The sequence below is a fragment of the Anthonomus grandis genome, chromosome 6 (assembly GCF_022605725.1).
Source record: "Anthonomus grandis grandis chromosome 6, icAntGran1.3, whole genome shotgun sequence".
Taxonomy (NCBI): domain Eukaryota; kingdom Metazoa; phylum Arthropoda; class Insecta; order Coleoptera; family Curculionidae; genus Anthonomus; species Anthonomus grandis.
This window is the reverse complement of record NC_065551.1, coordinates 3,600,246-3,623,912: the sequence shown is the minus strand read 5'-3', so window position 1 is coordinate 3,623,912 and position 23,667 is coordinate 3,600,246. Positions and strand designations below refer to the sequence as shown.

General features: G+C 32.7%; 1 protein-coding gene across 2 annotated transcripts in view; it reads right to left on the bottom strand.

Annotated features, from left to right (window-relative positions):
• The window catches only part of LOC126737012 (GATOR complex protein NPRL2), a 64,739-nt gene that overhangs the window by 37,466 nt on the left and 3,606 nt on the right, over window positions 1–23,667 (bottom strand). Inside the window, exon 2 of one of the 2 annotated variants that reach the window (XM_050441681.1) lies at window positions 1,268–7,002. The exons of the other annotated variant lie outside the window; for it this stretch is intronic. Within the exon in view, the coding sequence (XP_050297638.1) occupies window positions 2,250–4,568 (2,319 nt within the window). The 5' untranslated portion in view covers window positions 4,569–7,002 and the 3' untranslated portion in view covers window positions 1,268–2,249. Of the gene's footprint in view, window positions 1–1,267; window positions 7,003–23,667 lie in introns of those variants that run through there. 2 annotated transcript variants of the gene reach the window in all.

The window sequence follows — 23,667 nt, the reverse complement described above, 5'->3', positions numbered from 1 at the left end:
CTAATATGGTCTCCTCAATATGAAGTTTTGAGCAAAACAATAGGAACGAGGATAACGTAAATTTCTCAAGTATTATGTTTTTTAAAAAGTTTGGGTTGTATCCAGTGCAAGGTTGTGGCCATTACTTGCTGTTGCGGCTATTTAATATATTGTCTTTGGAAGATCGGCGTATTAAGATTGGCTTGATATAATTGTGTCCTCAGAAATTCTTTCAATGCCAACATTTGTTGTAGATGTTGATAATACCAGACTAAAAAGACGTTTCATTTCAGCTTTCCTAGGACTAATGTCTATAGAAACTCACCTAATTACAAAATGTGCAATTATTAGAATATTTAAGCTGGTGACTTGCATTTTGATATATTGGATTTGAAGGCTTCACCAAAATAATTGAGGACAGACTTTATGCTGCTCAGACTAGGGCCTTACTATACAGGGTGTCTCACGACGAATAGACGCGATCGATATCTCGGAAACTAATTTTTCAAAAATTTTAAAAATTTGGCAACATGGCACAATCGATGGGGGCCACACAACTAAAATATTTTGACAGTTGTGACGTTTCCGGTTATACCCGAAGTACGTGCCAACTTCGTTATTTTAAATGGAAAATCCTGTATGTTTTTACATTTTTGGCTTCCACGTGAAATTCTAAGTATATTTTGTGTATAATGTTCTATACCTTACTGTAACCGTTTTTGACATACTTTTAATTTCATGTGAAAAATTAAGTTTTTTTTAAGCCCTAACATAATTACCAATTACTCCCTTTTAGTAGCCTTTATGTATTGGTTAGTTTTGGTTTTATTTTAAAGGAAGGACCACTTTAAAAGACTATATTTTAATATTTGGCAAAAAAAAAGATACAGGAGAGTCAAAAGCTAGCATTAAAAATTAAAATGAAAAGATCATTAAAAGTCAATTATTTTAAATAGAAACCTCCTAGTTTTACTAATGTTTTCATAAAGATAATTAAGGTTAACTTTGTATAAGATTATCTAGTCCAAAAATTGAGAGTTTCCGAAATATTGGCAGTTTAAATTTGGCCTAATATTAAAAGCCGCATAGTAACACGGCTCAAGGCTTGTTGATTAGTTGGCCATGACGGTTGTCATAGTAACCGCTAGAAGACAATGGATTATAACAGAAATGTCAGTATTGCTTGTAATTTCGTAATTTTTTGAAAACTAATATGCCGGGGCGCATAAATTATACACACGAAGATTATTTAAATTTGTTTATTATCTATGGAGAATGTAACAAAGTTTTATCGAGAACATGCCATATATTTGCAGATACATAGATTCCCAGAAAAACGTAAACCATCATGTTGCGCTATTAGGCGAATAATAGAACATTTTACAAATTTTGGCAGAGTAACAAGTTATTTTAACAAATGAAGGGGTTAGAATCATAAGGGTCTAAGTGACAGTTAAAAATATTGCAAAATTGTTTATGTATCTGGTGCAATCTACCTGCCTAGAAAAAATTGATCACAGGTTTTTTGAAATTGGGCATTCATACATGGATTGCGATCGCTCATTTGGCCGTATTGAGAAAGTTAAAAGAACTTTTGTACCCGTTTTTGGTCCACAAGACTGGACCAAAATTATTAAAAAAAACATCTAAAAAATTCACTGTGTACGAAATGCAAGAAACTGATTTTGTTTCATTTGAATATTTTAATAGTCTAATGATTGCCCCAAAAAAAGACACTGAAAAAAACCGATAAAGTGGCGTGAGATAGTGTGGTTCCAATTCAAAAAAGAAAACTTTTTTTGTTTTTTTTTTAAAGTAATGTAAGAACTTCTTACATTCCTATGAATCAAAGCGAGAACTGCTCAATGCTTAAAACCGGAAGACCATCTTGGTCGCTAAATGACAAAGTATTTAAGAACAATATCCCACTCCCTTGAAGATTCCGTACCTAAAATGGGAAAATTTAAAGCAACTTCTACCTTTTATCCCACCCATTTATCATGATTTTTATTTAAATATTTTTTTTTTTTTGAAAACACTTCATATATTAAAGCAATTATCTGGTTACAAAATTGATTTTTTTTTTTAATTTTTTTTTTCTTAATACATATTTATAATATTGCCTATTTCATAAACTTAATAAACACACAAGTCCAATATATGAATAAACTTCTAAGCAATGCTTATATTAGCATTGGTACCGAAGTTACATTTAAAAGAAATATGTTATTGTAACAATGTGGCCATAGAATTACATATTAGCAACTTTGTTAATAGTGTAAGGATTGCTTAACCATTCTAATAAATTTATAATAAGAAACTTCTTGTTTTATTTCATAAGACAGATCATTATAGGTTTGTGTCGCAGCGTTGATTGGGTTTCTAAGGGCAATGTTTGTTCTGGCACTACTTAGTCGAATATTGTTGTTTCTTAGATTATGTGCATGTATTTCACTAGAATAAACAATAGTGTAATTTGATTTTTGTAGCTTATTAATTATTTTAAATATTAATTTTGCTTGTTCTATTTTAAGTATGTGACTAATTGAGTGGATTTTCAATATTTCAAATATGTCCCCCGCATGCATAAAATAATCAAGATTAAATAAAATCTTGAGTACTTTACTCTGCAAAATTTCAACTCTTTGAAAATTGTACTTACAACAGGTTCCCCACACTGGAATTAGGTACCGCAAGTTTGAAAGAAAGTAAGCATTATATATTTTATATTTAGCTGCGTTACTTAAGAAGTGCTTACATTTATAAAATGCTCCTGTAAAGAGAATTATCTTACTTTTTAAGTAGTCAATATGAGCGTTCCAATTAAGATTCTCATCCAGTGTAAGTCCCAAATATTTTATATTATTTACATTTTCTAAAGTCGCACCATTTAGACATATTCTAACTTGATTTATTGTCTTATTTTTCTGTTTAAATAGGATATATTTGGTTTTGTCCAAATTTATTTTAAGATTATTTTGTAGTAACCATTGACTATATTTAGTTAGATCATCATTTACCCTATTAACCAATCTATCACAATCATTATCCGAATACAATAATACAGTATCGTCAGCAAATGTATAATATTGGGCGTCTAACCCTGCTACCCATAAACTCAGAACATACAGTGAGTACAGTAATGGTCCCAACACTGACCCCTGAGGGACACCACAGTTAAATGTTAAGATATTACTTTCTTTATTATTTACATGTACATATTGTCTTCTATTAAGTAAGTATGACCCAATCAAAGACAGTGCAGATCCCCGAAAACCCATTTCTTCCAGCTTGTTTAATAATATGTCATGATTAACTACGTCAAATGCCTTTCTTAAATCGACAAAAACTGCTATGACAATTTTGCCTTGATCTAAATTAGCTGACACATAGTTAAGGAGATCTATAGTAGCACTTAAAGTGCTGCTGTTTTTAAGAAACCCATATTGGTATAAATCGTATGAGATATATTTTTCTATAAATGACATCATCCGCCTCTTAATCACTGTTTCGATAATTTTTGAAAAGACACTTATTATAGATATAGGCCTGTAGTTATTTAATTGGGTTTTAGGACCATATTTATGAATTGGACATACTTTAGATATTTTGAGGTCAGGAGGAAATTCGCCTATGTTGAATGCATTATTTATAAGTATGACTAGTATATTTAATATGTACTCTTTTATATTAGTTAGATCAAGTATTGTAATTTTATCATGGCCCGGAGCCGCATTTCGTTTTAGGCTTAATATTATGTTGCTTATTTCATTACTGTCTGTCGGCTCAAAAAATATACTATTATCACATTTAATCTCCTTAAAATCTTGTTTTAATATATTTTTTGTATCAGTCCGCATGTCCTCGATTATGGTCGCACCTACCTCCGTAAAATATTTGTTCAAACTGTCTGCAATTTTTTTATCATCATTTTCTAATAGACCATTAATTTCGATTTGGTTTATATTGCTTTTAGTAGAATTATTATTTAAAAACAGATTTATTGTATCCCACTGTTTTCTTGTATTTTGTGCTGCTTGGGCCCATTTGTTTTTAAAGTACGCATTTTTTAATGCTTTTATTTTATTATTTAGTGAATTTTTTAACCTTGTAAAATTTAATTTGAAGTTATTATTTTCTGGAGCTTTTTTATATTTCTTATACGCCAATTCTTTTTCTTTAATTAAAATTAATAAGTCTGGTGTTATCCAATCATTGTTTTGTCGACATTTAATTTTTTTATTAATTGTTGATTTTATTTTACAATTGCTAATTACGTTAATTAAATTTTGAAATGAATCTATATTTTCTTCTATTAGCTTATCTTGGAGTTTTTGTTTAAATTTTTGTATATTTAGTACAGGACGTTGAACAAATATTCCAGGCTTGAATTTCCTTATATTTGCGCTTATTTCTAAACAAATTTTTCTATGATCAGATAAAGAAGTATCTTCTACACTAATATCACATTCATTTTTTTTGTTAGTAGTACAAATCACATGATCTATTATTGTTCTACTTTGTGAGACTCGAGTGGCGCTGGCAGGACTAATCTCATTGACAAAACAAAAATTATTTAATGCAACCATAATTTTTATAGTCTTTAGTAATTATAGAGTCCTGATCTAAAAGATTAATATTAAAGTCACCTAAAATAATATGATTAGACCTATATTTACTTATCACAGATTCCAGCTTATCTAGGAACTCATTTGGTGAATACCATGGAGGTCTATAGATTGCACTCAGTTTAAGTTTATCTAGTTCTATACACACCCAGTTATAGGGTTCTGTTTGATCACTGCAGTCTATTTTGTTAAAATGCACTGTATTCTTAATGTAAATGCTCGCGCCCCCGCCCCTAGAGTCCCTGCAGGAATGCACTGCCTGATATCCATCGATATTATAAAAATGTGTTTCATTTGGATATAAACATGTTTCTACAAGAACAATGATATCGCTTGATATGCTTTTTATGCTGGCTTGGAATTCATCAAACTTATTTCGGAGACTTTGGATATTATAATAAATTATGTTAAGTTTATTTTGAGGTATAATTAGTTTTTTAAGTCGTTGGAGTCCTGCAATAGTTCAACCTTAGTATTATCATCTTTACGCAGCATAATTTTCCCATCATTAATCCATAAGTACTTGTAGTTGTTTTCTTGTTTAAATCGTTTAGCACTTTTAAAAAGATCCAGATTAAATTTGGTCAAATCATGGTTTATGTAAATTGTTTCGCGTTTATCAGTATATCGTTCTAAATCATGTGTTGTTAATGTTTTTGTTTTCTTAGCTGTCATCCACTTTTTCTTATCTTCTCCTGTTCTAAAACTAACTCTTATTGGTGATGATTTGTTGTCTTTTGAAAAACCCAACCTATAAATTTTATTTATACTGTTGGGAACTTGTGGGACATTTAATGCAGATGCTAATTTGTCGACAATTTCCTCTAGTTTCTCATTTTCCTTGTATGGTATTCCTTGAATGATAACATTATTATTTAACTCTTGCTGTTCTTTATTATTTAATTGTTTTTTGATACTTTGAATTTCCTCCTTAAGCTCATTATTTATTTTTATTTGCTCCTCATACTTTTGAAATAGCTTGTTATATTTTCCATCCATTTCGTTTAGTTTCGACATAATATCTGCAATCGTGTATTCATCTTTCTTATTATCCTGTTTTTTATCTTTACATTTTTCACATTTCCATCCAGAATTTACATTTTTTTCATAGCGCATATAGGTTGTTTTAGTCATATTAAGACATGTTCTGTGATACCAAATTTCACAGACATCGCAGCAAAGAGCCTGTTCATTTTCTGCAACTTTTTTTTTACAAACGCCACAGTTCTCCGACATCACCTACGCGGTCTACAATTAACCTTTCCTATCAGGAATATTTTATTGTTCCGTCCGGCAACGTTGCGCCTCGAGAGCAATTATTTATAAACAATAGCCCACACAACTTCGAAATTATTACTAAAATTTGTAAGTTACCTTTATACACACGTTGTCTATAAACACTAAATCATCAATACACACAAGTTACACAATTTTCTAAGCCGTTTCCTCCGGATATTTCACAACTTTTTGGAACTAAAGTAAACAGTACCTCACACCATGTTGCCAGGTTCTATTTGCCACATTGATCTCATGTGCAAGGAAAGAAAAGCTCCAAGAAAAAAAGTCAGAAGACGGTTCTGGTTAACGATGAAGAAAATACAGAACTGGATGAAGACAACGACAGTATCGTGTCAGATTACGATGGTTAGACATATTTTAGTTAGTTTTTGCTGTAAATTTCGATAATTTGTTGTATAATAAAGTGTAAGTTTTTATAAAAATAGAATTGTAGCCTTTTTTCCTTACTAAAATTTTCCAAAGCGCTCAGAACCATAAGGATCCAAGTGACATAAAACCAGTGAACTTTAGATTTTTTTAATCTCTAGTATACGGTATTTAAGATAGTTACATAAACCACATTCTTTTATACAAAAACCATTTCAAATGCATTTAAATCAAATTTACAATAATCAATTAACTTTAACCTTAATTATCTCAAGACAGTGGCAGACGCACTTAGACCCTTATGATTCTAACCCTTTCAAATGTTCAAAATTGCCTCCTTGAACTTCTAAACATTTTTCACATCTGCGAATTAGCTCGTCATAGGTTGCCGTTCTAATTGACCCTGGAGATAAACTTTCAAATGCTTGTCTAACCCTTTCCATACAATCCTGCAGCGTTGTTAATGAACTGAAATAAACAATATTCTTTATTGTTCCCCAAATAAAATAATCTAGGGCAGTTAAATCCGAAGAACGAGGAGGCCACAAAATAGGTCCGTTATTGGCAATCCACTTGTCATTAAATGATGCGTCTAAGAATCTCATTATAGGAAGGGTTCTGTGTGGTGGTGCACCATCATGTTGGTAATAAATGGTTCGGTGTTCTACCAATGGTAAATTTATTAAATATTCTGTATCCAAGGCCTCTAGAATATTTAAATATCCTTCTCCTGTAAAAATTGATACAGAATTAAAAATTTTAACGTAATAAGCATTAAATTTATAAGTGACATTAAATAAAAAACATTAAACAGCCAGACTTCTTGATAATTTTGTGATCTCAGAGCATGAGGATTAGAATCACTCCAAACATGGGAATTATGTATGATAAAAATACCATTTTTTGAAAATTTAGCCTCATCAGTCCAAATTACGTCATCGAAAAACTGAGGATTTTCCTGTACCATTCTTAAGATAAATTCACAACACTGGATTCTTTTGAGCAAATCTGTTTCTCTAAGATACTGAACCAAAGATATTAAATAAGGGTGGAAGTTGTGTTTCAACAAAATCCTATGTATTGTGTCTTTGGAGAATCTAGTTTGTGAAGCTACTTATTATTCGCCCAATAGCGCAATATGATGGTTTCTGTTTTTCTGGGAATTTATCTGCAAATATTTGGCATGTTCTCGATAAAACTTTGTTACATTCTCCATAGATAATAAACAAATTTAAATAATCTTCGTGTGTATAATTTAATCGCCCCGGCACATTACTTTTTAAAAAATTACGAAATTACAAGCAATACTGACATTTCTGTTATAATCCATTGTCTTACTTATTTCTCAGGTTCTGTATTAGATAGAAAAAAAAAATGAAAACTGCTTATAATAGATATTTTTACATAAAAGTCAGTGGTGTATTTACAAAAAATTTTTTAGAGCACTCTTTTTAAGATTGGGCACAGGCTTGGTATTTTTTAAATGGAACATTCTATATATTCTAAGGTCAAATTTTTGCATTTTTTTTTCTGAATACATTGATGTATCACGACCTAATCTTCCATCTGGAAAATGTGGAAAAATCCATATTTATGTTTGTTTTTTTAATAGTAGGCCATGAATTTTTTCACACATCGTCGGCTAAGTGTGTTAAACTGCTAACTCCATTTTCTACCATTTTACAGGAAGTTAAAAAAACATTCTAATTTTACAATTTACAACATAGTTGTTTATTTTTTGTTTCCAAAAATGTATTGTATTGTAAGTGAATATTTCTTAAAAATAAATTATACGAAAACTTTTTTTTAATTAATTTATTGGGGTTTAAAGGAGATAGCAGTTTTTTTTTTTGTTTGACTTTTTCAAAATCAGGAGTTAGCAGGTTTTCATAACGTTTGAATAAAAACCATCATTATTTATTTATTTTTATTTTTTTTTTACAAAAATACAAAAAAAAATACATTCTTTGGTAATAAGGAAAATATGAACAGAAAATCAGATCTAAAAAAATTTCCTATTTTGAACATTCTAAATCACTAAAATTAAAACACAAAACAAACTAATCATGGGGAATATTGTCATAAGTCTCATGGTAGGCGACAGGCAGGGTTGCTTTTAGGAATTGAAGGTCATTAAATTTCCTTTTTGAAATTTTACGTCTCTCAGTATGAAGTTGATTTAGACTATCAAATGGACAGGAACTTACATTTGAAGATTTTCTTTGGGGTAATATTTGCCATGTATCTTCAAAACTTAATTTATAAAATATACCTCCATCTGGGATATATTGCAATGCCCTAATCTGCGTTACCTTTGCATCACCTTTATTTCTTCCTGGACGGATACTTTTCAAGAAGTCAATTTTATCAATTTTTTAAAAAAAAGTGAAGTTAAGGTAATTTACTTCGTAAGGGGTAGGAATTTTACGAGCATTTCTACAAACTTGTATATACTCAGCGGGTACATTGATATTAATTTTTTTTTAAGCGTCGTTCTATAGTAGAGTGCATTATATCTGCCTCCATTTGAGTATGCCCTACTTCTAAATATTTCTGTGTAATTGTAACATTGAATTGTTGAGCAAAGTTCAAAAGTGCATTACTTAGTAAAGCGTTCCGATTTTGGTAAGTACATCCATCTGTGTATATTATTATATTTTTATCATTGCTTTTGTTTACAAGAGGCATTACTTTAATTTCAAGGAAATTACACCAAATAGTTGCAAATTCTTCAGAGTTCACACCTCCTTCAGTTTCGTTCCACAAGTAGCAATAACCATTCTTATTTATTATATTGTAGAAACATAAATTATGAACTTGCAGTTTTGTCCTATAATACAATCTGCTGATATTTGACTTCGTGTATTTAACCCGTTAATAAAAATGGTTATCGATAGTGGCTTTAAACTTCGATTTTTGTCATTAAAATAAACCAGTCATTTGAATAAAAGTCGTATAACGCCTTTTTCGAATGCCATTCTGGAAGGAGGTACTTTTCCGTTTGAGATCTGCAGTAATGTGACTCAAGTGAAGGCATGGAATCTAAAAACTCAAACAGTTTTTCTTTGGCATCTTGAAAAGGTTTAGCTTTTTTCTCACTGTTTCTACGTGAATAAGGAGCTTCCTTTGGTGTTGATATATTCTTCCAATTTAACACTGACCATCTTTCAATACCCAGTGTATTTAGGAACATTAAGGCGGCATACTCGTACCAATTCATCATTTATTTTTTAATGTTATTCCAATGTTTGTCCTCTTCTAGATTCGTCGCGAATATTTCTTTGTCTTTGTCTCTTTGGAAGAATAGATTTAACTAAACTGTCAACTCCTTCTATTGATGCATATCTAAGTATGCCTTTTGAAGTTACTGGAAACCTGCACTTTTCTTTCATTTTTCGTGGCTGCTTGGGTTCATCATATTTTCACCGATTATTACTCTTTTTTCTTCCCAAATATGGTTTACCTCTCTCCCGTAAAAGTTTATTTTTTTCAACAAGCCATTCAGATTTATCAACTTGGAATCTTTTCTTTCGGTTTTTGCTTTTTTCTGGATAATCAAACGCCTCATCCGAGTCAGAATGGTCAGAGGATGGTTACTCTGATCAGAATCCGATATTGAATAGTCAGGATCTAATTGATCTTCGGCCAAAGATTCGGAATCTGTTATATACCTGCTTCTATAATATCATGGTTCTTTTTCGTATTATCTTCGGCTAGGGATACGGAATCTGTTGTACTTGATTCTCGAGTATCTCGGTTCTTTTCTGTATCTTGGGTCAAGGATTCGGAATTTGGTGTACCTAATTCTAGAGTGTCTTGTTTCTTTTCTGTATAATTTACTTCCGACTTAAGCATCCAAGAATCTGGTTCTTCGATCAAAGAAAGTAGTGTGATATCGTCATTTTCTATAGCAAAAGGACAGTCTATTTGATGTGATGTAAGAGTCGAGTTATCGTATGAACAATCCATTACATTTATTTCCACATCAGGTACTGTAGTATAACTGGCAGTGACAGATATTTCCAAATTCAAAACATGATTCAGCGGAATATCCATATTTTTTTCACCAGCAGATAAAACACTGTCGACATCGACAGCGTTAACTAAATTATCTTCTAAGGTAACATCATTATTGGGTTCCGTAAAGATATTTTGAGCCAGATGTACTATTAGCCTACTGCGATCGGAACAACGATCCATCTGTAATAAAAACAAAACTCCCTAACATTTATGCAACTCAATAGTGGGTACACAGTATTGTTATTCAAAAACAATAAAAACATTAACAAAAAAAAATAATTTAATTTTTTTAAGAATTTATAGTTTTTTTTAAACTTCAGAGTCATTCCAAAGTTGATGATTTCCTTTTAACTGGAATCACCCTGTATGAACTAACTGACTATTAAATTTATATTTAGGAAATATAATCTCAACCAAAGAAATATCATATAAACTATATTTATAACTTTAAAAATATAATTATAATCCAAATAATTAATAATGCCCTTAAGGATTTACTTGCAGAAAACCTGTTATGATCAAGAAAAATAAATATAATGAAATTGGAAAAACTGTTAACTCCATAATATTCGTAATAGGCTATTTTTTATAAGTTATAATAATTATAATAACAAATAAACTATATTATAACATAAATGGTACTTACCTTTGGCAGTTAATGCTTTGGAATTATTCTTTAACTACTATTATTTTTCTATAAAATTCGTATAAACAACGGAGGCACGTGTGCGAGTGGAAACAGGTATAAAGTCTGCCCGACCAATCTGTAGCTAAGCGGTATCGGTGCGGGGAACGTGGTTGTAGACTAGACCCGCCTCATTTCATTCATGAAATGGCCAGTGACGTGCGAAATTTTATAAACCGATTACACAGATTTGAATGTATTAAATATTAAAAAATATGGTTTGGTTTTAATTTTAAAATAGGTATTTGTAGGTAAGATATTAATTTGGAAATTAAGGTCTTCTAAAATATTTTATTTGTAAATATGTAATAAAAAAATGACAGACAAGATTAGGGAAGTTTGAGATAAAAGTAAAGTAAAGAAAACACAAAATTTGTAATACACCTACTTAGTTTATTCACTTAAAATAGGAGTGCCGTACTCGATGCCTGGATATCGCGAGGGAAAGAGCACGGCAGATAATCCGAATTATGCTGTTTAAACATTGAATTTACTACATAATATGTATAATTTAAATTATTATTTAAATAAGTATACTCAATTTGTACGTGTTGAAGAATATATTGCTAACCACTCCAGTAACAGTCTCACACTGCCAGCATTTTTTAAACATTAGGTCATTGTCTATCCAAGTTTCATCTAAATAGACAATATTGCGACCTTCGGCTCGGTGTTTTTTTATTTCTCTTAGGTATGTATACCTTAAAGATGTTACTTTTGGAAAATTTTTTTCTTCTGGCAATTTTTGCAACAGCTTTCTGCTAGTAGGCACAACTTTAAACCCATATAAATTCGATTTATTAGGTGTTTAACTATTTGAAAATGAAAGTTGTCGTCTTGTTCCACCTTCATCATTCGCGGTCTTTTTTTGCCGGGACTAGAAAGCATTTTGTTGGGGTCCGTCCGCATTCTTTCTTCATCTTCTTTGTGAATTTTTTTCACCATTGAAATGCTTACGCCAGTATATTGAGATACTCTTTCAAGTTTGCGCTTTACCGGCTAGATTAACGAAGTTATTAGTAGCTTCTTCATTGCAAACCCTAAGAATTTGTACAAGAAGTATATAATCCTGATATTCGATTTTTTTTAGTCGTCGTTCCAATTCATATTACTTATATTTATACATTTTATATTCAAAATAACCAACATTAACTTTAAATCTTTTTTGTTTGTAAAGCAATCGAGCTTGGTTTTATTTCATTGAATATGATTTTTATTTATTACAATATTAGGTACATACTTTTTGAAATTTAGTGTCGCATAAATTATGATTTTATTTTAATGTTTTTTTTTCATAACTGTGCTTAGGCTTTATAATTCTCTTATTATCATTTTACTTACCTATAAACATTCGCAATCACTTCCCTTGCCTGGCTATGAATAAAGTTAGTCATTTTAACGCAAATAACACAAAAACTGTTAAAAATTATGAACTTTAACAACAAAGAAACAAATAACACAAAACAAGAACAAAACAGCAACAACAATAATAGCAAATAAACTAAACTATACTACACTACTCAAAAGTCATAGGTCAGAAATTAAGTAGGTACCTAAAAATACAGCAATAAAAACAGTTTAATAGCTCAAAAGTATTAACATACGCCGCCGCCACTGAATCCGCAAGAAATCGATATTATTCCGAAAATTACACAAAACCTGGTAGGATGCGATCCAATAAGATAGAGAAAGACAGAGAGCTGCATAAAAATAATAAATTAATGGCCGCGATGTCATCAACCAATCACCTGTCCCCAAACAGCGAGATGCTTCCGCGAAAGCACGACGTTGCCGGCTTTGTAAGTTTTATTAGGAATTTCGGATAAATGTTAGTCAATATTGGATTTTATAATATGCAAAACATTAGCAAATAGAACTAGAAAATATGGTTTAAACTGCATTACATTATTTATTATCTTTTTTATGTTTAAATAGCTTAATTTTATCATTATATTTACTTTTTATTCAATACTATTTCATTTTTGCAGTAAGACGTGACAACGCTTCAAAATTTCGCCCGCATTCTTTTCGTAGACACAGATCCGATGGTCAAACTGTATGCAGTTTAACGCATGACAGCGGAGATAGCAGATTTTCAACGGCGAAAAAATTAAACATTAAGGAAGCAGTTTTTCGTTTGACCGATTACTCGGGTTTAGAGTGAAAAGTTGATGTAGCCTTTTTTCGTATAGGTGTAAAACGGAATTACGCTTTAAAATGTATAAAAATCAGTATTTGGCCTAAAAATGGAGTTAGCAGGTTAACGCACTTAGCCGACGACATGCATAAAACTTGAAGGTGCATAAAAACGTTTTGTTTATTGCATTCATGGATATTAAGTCACAGAGTCAAGACAAATCAATAATGATGGCTGATTATTTCAAAAATTTTTAAAAGTAGAGTAAAGTTGTGACTACATTTTGTTAAAACAAAAGTGTTTAAGCGCATGGTAAGTGTGTTTAGGCATAATATGATAGAAATCTTAAAGATTTGCTTTGATATTTTTCATGATACTATATAGAGTACTTGTTTTGTTTACATATTGTGTAGCGTGTAATATGGGATATTCCATATTACCCGCCCTATCCCATATCCCATATTACCCGCTCAGTATAAAATAGAGTTTTTTTTTAATTTTCAGACATAATGGCTGCTCCCTTCAAGCAAAAGCGAAAACAATGGAGTGAGGAAGATATGGAAAACGCCATTGAATCAGTAAGAAACAGAAATATGGGTTATTTGGCGGCAGCAAAAAGATTTAAAGTTCCACGCTCAACACTTTTTCGCCTCTGTCATACTGAAGGGCCTCCAGCAATTGTGAGTAAAACGAAGTTGGGTAAACGACCAGTTTTGTCAGAGGAGTTGGAAAAGGAACTAGTTCAATATTTACTTATAATGGATCAGAAGTTTTTTGGTCTGACAAGAAGGGATGTCCGATCTCTAGTATTCCAACTTGCTACACGTAACAATATACCAAATCCATTCTCTCTTTTACGTGAATCTGCGGGAAAAGATTGGTTTTCATCATTCATGCACAGGCATAAGGCTACACTAAGTTTACGAAAGCCCACTGGAACTTCCCTAGCAAGAGCCGTTGGTTTTAATAGGGAAAATGTCAATGAGTTTTTCGACTTATTAGAGAGGACTATGGCGGAGCGAAATTATGGACCTCATCAAATATATAATGTAGATGAGTCGGGGTTGTCCATTGTGCAATCAAGATGTCCAGAAGTGGTATCGCTTAGAGGCAAACGACAAGTTGGTACTCTCACATCAGCCGAAAGAGGTTCACTTATAACCATCGTAATGTGTATGAGTGCGGCAGGTAATTTTGTGCCACCGATGATCATCTTTCCACGCAAAAAAGCCAGTGAGCAGTTGAAAAAGAGGGCACCTCCAGAATCGCTGTTTGCTTTTCACCCATCCGGGTGGATTCAAACAGATTTATTTACAAAATGGTTTGACCACTTCCTAGAGCTAGCCAAACCTTCAGCAACAAAACCAATACTGTTGATATTAGACGGCCATCACACTCACACTAGAAATCTAGATGTACTTATCAAAGCTAAAGAAAATAATGTTACTATTTTATGCCTACCACCACATACAACGCACAAACTTCAGCCCCTTGATAAGACCGTCATGGGTGCATTAAAGACCTCCTATAACGAAGAAGTGAGAATCTTCATGAGAACGGAAAAACGTGCAGTAACACATTTTGATATTTGCCAGTTATTTGGTAGCGCCTATCTTAAAGTGCAATCTGGGGAAAGAGCTGTTAAAGGATTTAGTGCCACTGGGATCTACCCTTTAAGAAGAAATATTTTCACAGACGAAGAATTTGCGGCCGAAATGCAAAACGAAAATCAAAATTTGCCGAACGATAATACACGTCCTCATAATGAGCAAAATAACTTGCCTTATGTTTATCCTAGTGACATAATTCCAGTTCCAGAACTAACAAAGAAGCCGGCAACTCGGGGAAGAAAATGTGGGCGTTCCAAAATAATCACGTCGACGCCGAATAAGGAGGAATTAGAACAATCAATTAATCTCTCAAAACAAAAAGTTACACGAAACGTTTTCGATGAACCTGGATCTAGTGGATTACAAACCAAGAAGCGTAAAGTCACGAAAAAATATGTACCATCTAGTTCCTCTGATTCAGAATCTGAAGCAGTAATTGATGATTCATCTGATGATGATCTGCCATTAAGCTGCTACAATAAAAAACCAACCGGTGAAGATGTCCCATGTATTTTTTGCCTAGAAACATTTTCCTCAAGCCGAAGTAGAGAAATATGGGTGCACTGCGCAATCTGCCATGAATGGGCTCACGAAGTGACGAAGTGTACCAGTGCAGAAAAAGAATTCCTGATATACTTTTATATTCATATTGATGTTCTGAAGTTAAATAATTTTAGTAAAGTTTTTTAGTTTTTTGCGTATAATAAGTCTATTCCATATTACCCGATATGCATATTCCATATTAGCCTCCTTTTTTTTTTGTCGGCCAAAAATGCATTTTTTTTTAATGTTTTTGTAAAATTACCGAATATGATTTAATTTTTAATTTAGCACCTGACACTCTTTGGAGATACTTAGAAGTATATATTAATGAAATCATGCAGCTCTAAACACTTATGTTTTGATGTTATCGCTATAAAAATGATTGGTATTCCATATATGCCGACTTTACTCTATGATATTATAAAATGTTTAAACCTTTCTAATGAAAAACTCGAAGCAACGCTGCAATTATATTTAGACATGTGAGGAATTGACTTATTTTATTTTGTTAAAACTTAAAAAAGATCTTATTCGGTTTCCAGAAAGATGTCAGGTAACTCGAGCTACAGTATTCCGGTTAAAATCTAATTCAGAGTTTCAAAAACAAAAGTGAAAAAAAATTAAAAAAGCAAATTTAAACCGTATAGGGTAAATATTGTTCGAGCATTCTGAGGATCGACTTACACGACTGGAATTTTCTTATTGGTTTTTAACCAAATCTAACGAAGATCTGGATTTTGCAAGTAAGGTAATATGATCTGACGAATCCGATATAAGTAGCAGCGGCATATTTCATAGGCACAAGACATTGATTCCAAGAAAACCAACATATTACTTTTGAATAGCAGCAATGAGGCCGATTTGGTTTTAGTGCTTCATGTTTTGTATTGGGAACTAAAATTATATATACAATTTTTGAGGGTAGCTTAACTGCCCAACGATACCTAAATATATTACAAAATAATATGCCAGAGTTAATGGAGGACATACCTTTGGCACAGCGACATCAGATATAATAATGATATAATAAAACTTTTAGTGAATACTTTGAGAAATTGTTAAAGCTTTTATATAAACCTAATATTTTAATGTGTTTTTATGGTGATTTTAACTATGATTTTATTTCCAGATATAAAGAAGCAGTACATATTGTAGACGCATATGGTCTTAAAATAGTTTTTTCTGAACCTTCTAGAACTCAGGGATCATCCTGTACCTTGATTGATAATATATTCACTAACGCTGCACTGTTTTCAATTGAAACCTTTGAAGTAGCGTTTTCTGATCATTGTGCTCAGATACTGAGTTTTGACTTGGGAAACCCAATCAGTCACGATTTAAGCAAATTTTCTATGAGTTCTAGATCCTTTTCTGATGAAAACATACACTATTCTATTGTTCAAAGAACATTGGCTGTCAGTTATTGAGACTCTGGATTTTGAAAGTAAATTTTCTTACTTCTTTGACACATTCTCCAGTTTATTTAATATGAGCTTTCCTTATGTAAACAAATCGAAGCCATATCACAGAAAGTCTCATCAGTGGATAACACCATTGATAATTAATGAGGGCAAGCAATTGAGGCTACTTCATACTCAACTAAAGACCGTTCATAACCATGAGTTACTGACATCCTATAGAAGGAGATTGAAGGTACACAGAAAATATCGTATATGCTAAAAAAGCCTATAATTCAACAAAGTTGCTTACTTCTGACAATATAACTCGAGCCTCATGGGAAATTGTTAACTCAATCACGAACTTTTCAAATCACGGAACAAAGTGTGTTCCTAATTTGGTTACTGATAATGGAAAGAAAGTTACTGGCAACCTCAATATTGCTAATACATTTAATAATTTTTTTGTATAGTCAGTGCGAAAGGTCACAGATAATTTTCAGGCACCCATGGGAATAAATGTGCCTTTCAACAGTTTATCCCAATCTCTTCTTCTATTCCCTCTCACTGAAGGAGAAACACTTGAGATTATAAAATCTTCCTCCAGGAAAAAGTCATCCGGTGTAGACGAGGTACCTTGTTACTTATTGCTAGCATGTGCTGAGCATATTATCTCTTCACTTACCTATCTTCTAAATTTATCATTTCAGTTTGGCTATTTTCCTAAAGAGCTAAAATCAGCTATTGTCATACCTCTTCATAAAAAGGGGGAGACAGCAGAAGTGAGTAACTATAGGCCTATTGCTCTCCTCTCTATATTCTCAAAGATCATTGAAAAATCTTTTAAAAGAAGACTTATTGCATTTTTAGAATCTTTTGCTATACTGTCATGTCATCAGTTTGGATTTAGGTCTGGACTCTCTACATTAGATGCTATAATATCTCTTTATACAAATATATTGAATAATTTTGAATTGAAATTAAAATCTGTTGGTATCTTTTTTGATCTTACTAAAGCATTTGATACCATTAATCATGCTTTACCATTAAATAAGATCTTTCATTAGGGTATAAGAGGTCCGGTTTATAAATAGCTTGAATTATATTTGACAGGTAGAACCCAGGCTGTTACATTGAGTGTTAATGGTCAGGTGACCATATCTGATTGGGCAACTGTCGTCACTGGAGTTCCACAGGGTAGTGTTCTTGGGCCCATTTTATTTTTACTTTTTATTAATGACTTGCCTCTCCTGGTTATTGACAGCTACATAACACTTTTTACCGACGATACATCAGCAATTGTCTTGGGTACTGACTATCAGTCTATCCACTCAAAAGCCACCAAGTGTATAGCTGATATTGCGGGGTGGTGCCAGAAAAATGGTCTTTGTTTGAATAGTTTGAAAACCAATTTCATTGTTTTCACTCCGATTCGAGCTATTCAGGACCGGAGCTTACTCCTTAGAGAGCAGTCATCAAGTAGCCTCATCCAACAACACTCCGCCAAGTTTTTGGGAATTGTAATTGATAGACATCTATAGTGGGATCCTCAGGTGGAATCTGTGTGTAATAGATTATCCCGCAGCAATTATGCCATCTTGCAACTTCCAGACTATGTGGATGCATATACACTTAAAAGCTTTTATTATGCGTCAGTGCATTCCACTCTATCCTATGCCTTATTAGCTTGGGGTAATTCCTCCAGTATTGGAAGAGTGCTAAGAAATCAAAGGCGCATTGTACGTGCGATGTTTAGACTTTCCTTTAGAGAAACTTGCCGTGGTACTTTTAAAAAAGAAAAAATCCTAACTATAATTAACATGTATCTCTTGCAGTGCGCATGTCAAGTACATAAAAATCTTTCAAACTACATGAAATCTGGAAATCTTAATTTTTAAGAAACTCGAAATGCAGATAAATTATATATCCCTTTTACCCCGTTGTCGCAGGTACAGGATGGTCCGGAAAAGTCAAAGTCAAAGTCAAAAATAGCTTTATTGTTACATAATATCATCTGTTGTTAACAAAGCATTATATAAAACCTTAAAGATAGTTGACAACATAATCTTTTACAAAAATATAATAATTTTAACAATTCTTACATACATAGAATATAGAACACACCCAAAGAAAAGGTAGTAAGAAGTCACATTACGCTGCGCAAAACTCTTCACTGTCACAAAATTGTATTTAAAAACTCGTCTAGCGAATAAAATGCTTTAGCAAGCAAAAGTTTCTTTATATTTTTCCTAAAACGTTTTTCACAATTTATTAGCCTTATATAACAAACAGCCTACAGGGGCTACGAAAGGGAGCTGCACCAATAACACCTCTACAAAAGGACAAAGCGCTCCAAAAAATTTTGCTCGTGACGTCACGCGTTTGGGCCATGCACTTCGGGTTGATTTTCAGGTGAATTCGGCTGTTGACGCTGCCGTTGTTCGTCCGCGGAAGGCTGCCTGCAACGCTGCCAGACTTTGCAGATTGCCGTGAACATTAGGATGCTCTATTACTATCTTAAAATAATTAAATCTATATCTTTAACTGCTCTTACTTTACAATTTAGTTAAAAAAAAAGAGTGCATCCTTATTTCTCTTTTCATAATTTAAACTTCCATTTTTCAAATTTTATCATTTATCTAATACCTTGTTACTTGCCAATAGGAGTTCTTTCTATATAAATCTGACAGCGGCGCATCTACTAGTTGTGCCACCTGATGAAATGAGAGGTTAGGTTGTTTATATTTATGTTCTGTTGTTGCCGGTATTTCTGACGAGATCCGCAGTAAACATTAGCTCATTTTTGTGTTTTTTTTTCTAAAATCAGTTTATTTCCGCGAAGCGTGTATGTTATATTTATGTAAACTCTTCGCGTACTTTTAAATCGCAAAATCGTACTTTCGGACTAGAAAAATCCTCTGAAAAACCGGGTCTCCGGCGCGCCGCGGTTTTATTTGTTTATATCAGACTTTAATAGTTCAGTTCGTGTTTAATTTAATGTTTTTCTCCTAGTTCGGCTTGTAGTTTATACCAGGGTGTAAATATGCCTTAAATGTGTTGTGTTCCGGGTTGTAACGGAAACTATAAAAACGGACCTAAAGTGCATGTCTTCGGTTTTCCTAAGTATATACCTAAATCTAAGGGGAAAATGGGTAAAAGCCATACACAGAGATGACTTTGAGCCCACAAACAACACCAAAGTATGTGAAGCTCATTTTCCTGAAGGTAGTATAATAAAGAGTACTTTATTATACGTTTTATTATACATATTAAGTTCAAGATTCCAACACAGGTAAAATTTTTACAATAGAATTACTAAAACCATGACTGAAACTTTTGAAACTTTTTTATATAGCGAGCCAGTTTCTGTTTTAACATCAAAATTTAAAACTCCATATACTTCCCATAGTTTAGATGATTTATATGCAATACTTGAAGCAATAGACCTTACTATTATTACCCTGTCTTTGGAGGAAAATGTTACCAATAATGACAACCCCGACTGTGACTTAAATCTGCCACCTACAAATACTGCTACCGAGACTGCTACCAATACCCTTGGCAATACTATTCTCCATCATGCCAAACCATCAAATGACATAAATAAAATGAAATGTGTGTTCGATTTTGTGTCAAACATACTAAAAAGTTTTAAAAACATTGAAGACAACAAAATAGTGCATTCTTTAGATTTTATTTGTGAACAATTAGCTTTGTTTACAACTGCAAAGAAAAGGTACAGATATTCAAGTAGTACAATAATTTTGACTTCTATAATCTATACTATTAGTCCTCATGCATACAAGTATTTAAGAGATTATGGATCCCTAATTTTACCACATCCTCAAACTATAATGGGTATTTGTAAACACATGACCGATCCCCACATAGATGAAAAAAAAATGTTTTTAACTTATGCCTGAAATGTGTTTAGTTTACTAAAGGATCATGAGAGATTTGTGACACTCTTTTTTGATGAAATTCATATTGACCCTTACATGGACTATAAAGGCGGTAATATCACTGGAACATCAGTCAATAATAAGTCTCTAGCTTCAACGGCATTTACTTTTATGATTACAAGTGTGTGTTCCAGCTTTAAGGAAGTAGTTCACATAGCTCCCATCTCCAAAATTACATCAGACATACTTTATAATTTTATTAAGACAATTATTGAAAATTTAGAGGAGATTGGGTACATAGTTTTTTAATAGTGTGATAATAATGCCATTAACGGGAAAGCCATTAGTCATTTTTCAACTGCAGACCAACTTAGCATTGTTTATCCTCATCCCATAGATAATCAGAGACCATTATTTTACCTATTTGACACAGTTCACTTACTTAAATGTGTATTTAATAATTGGCTTAACTCTAAACCAGACCAAAAATTTTATTTTCCTGATTTTGACACCTCAAAGAAAAAATGTGCTTCTTTTTCTGCAATTAAAAAATTACATGAACTGGAGTATACCTAAGCTTTTTAAGCTTTTAAAGTCAATATATGTATTTATGTGTATATAATAACATTTTTTTTATACTTAATGGTATAAAAAAATACCTAAATACGTATGTTGAATTTTGGCGCAGATGTAGGGGAGTTGGGAGTCTGCATTTAATATTACTCCATAATATTTAACCTGACATTCAACCAGAACTAAAACATACCTTTAAATGTTTCCTGAACTCTATTCTATTCTTAGCATTTTTTAAAATAAGCCAAATATTGAGATATTAGCATATGAAATCCCTTGGTTTTTAAAAATCGGTGGCCCACATCGATGACGTCACGCGCCAAGCACTAAGGCCTTGTCTTTGAGTAGGTGTTGGCTGCACACATGTAACGTATGGCTCTTTTTTGCAAAATAAATAGAGAGCTGAACAAATACTGAGAGCACACATCCCAAAACACAATACCAGATCTCAGATGAGACTCAATAAGAGCATGGTAGGCAATTTTAGCCACATCAAGTCCCAGAGAATGTGTTATTACTCTAATAGCATAACAGTTGGATGATAACTTCCCTATTAAAGAGGAGATATGATTTTCAAATTTTAATTGCTTATCAATCGTCAGGCCCAAAAATTTGCATGTTTCAGAAGGAGTTATTGTTTCATTTTGTAAAGTGACAGTTCCAAGGTTACATTTAAAAGTTAATCTATTAGATTCACACCATGACTTTACAAGAATTAAATCTTTATCAACAATATTCTTTAACCTCTTGGTGTCAGTGTCATGCCAAAGTAATGTTGTATCATCCGCAAAGATAGTGAATTTGCCCCTAATTGGAATTTGAAAGATATCATTGACATATAGCAGGAACAATATTGGTCCAAGAACAGAACCCTGGGGTACACCCGCATCCATATCCAGACGGGATGACATATCATTGTCAAAGAATACCCTTTGTGTTCTTCCAGATAGGTAAGAACGAAACCAGCCGAGAGCAACTCCTCTGAATCCATAGATTTCTAGCTTCTGCGGCAGTATTCTGTGACTTACACAGTCAAACGCCTTAGATAAGTCACAGAACACCGCCACCGCACTCTCCCCAGCGTTCAACCCCATGTACAGACTCTCCAAAAAATTGAAAATAGCATCAGATGTACCCAGTTTCGTCCGGAATCCAAATTGCTGATGGTTAAGAACATTATGCCGTTTCAGAAATTCCATCCTAGTTTTTACAAGCTTACCAAGCGTGGGAAGCAGGGCTATGGGTCTGAAATTTGATGGGTCATCATAGTTTCCACCCTTAAATAATGGTATAATCATGGCATCTTTAAGAATATGTGGAAAGGACCAACTTGAAAGTGAAACATTTATCACCTCAGTCAAAGAATCAAGGGTTGGTAGCGGTAGCGCTATTAGGGCTTTTAGTGACATCCCATCCCATCCAGAAGAGTTCTTATTTTTCATTGAGGATAGAGCTTCCATTATTTCACTAAAATCTGTTGGTCTAAAGAAAAATGTTTCAGGCACCTTAATGTTGTGTAAGTATGATCGCGGATCTCTAACAGACTGAGGCAATAATATTGATCCATAGACCCAAAGACCCAATAGACCCAAAGCAACACCCTGGAAAAAATTATTGAGTGTTTCGCAGTGGCGAAACGTGAACTTTTCTTTCGGGTAGACAAACAATAAAAATTGTTAATTAGAAAAAAATGTGTATTCAATATTTTTCACTTTAATGAAATAGAGAATGAAAGCACATGAAATATTAACTCAAAGAGAAAAATATGTAGTGATATAAAAAAGAAAAAAATTATGACTACTAGCATAAAAAGATAGATAGATAAAAATAAATACTACTTACAAAAAAAACACAACTAAAATACAATTGCCAATATCAAACAGTCGTTCATAAATAACCCCTAAAATATCCATTAAAAAAATCTTTTCTATACACCCAATAATAAAAATACTAATTATTAAATTACAATAGCACGCGCCCGCGCCAAATGCAGATTCATCAAAAAACAAAACTGAAGATGTATTGCGGCCGACCAGATCAAGCGTGTCCATAAACAATAACCCTTAAGAGCATAATAAAATAGCTGGTCGACTTCGATAGACAAAAGCTCAAATGTCTTTCCCGCGAGTAAATTTTGCATACGTAATAGGCTAAATACTGATGCGGCTGGACCTCTGTCACCTGTTTGATGCGTATATGGTTCGATTAGATGCTCCAAATTTCGGAAGACAAATATCAATGTGTCTTCCTGGGGCTCGTATACATTAATTGGGTGTCAGCCCTGCATTTTTATTTTAATAGGCGCGCCTTAGATATTATAGATAGATAGATATTATAGCCGTTTAGATACTATATAATAATAGTAAGGAGAGCGACTACAGTCTGTGTTATTTTTTTTTTAATTTGAATTTAACAATTACATGAAATAATTACGTAATAAATTAACGAGAAATAACTGGATAATTTTGGATAGACAGTGTCTACCTTGTCTACTCGTACGCTTCGCCACTGGTGTTTTAGCCGACACC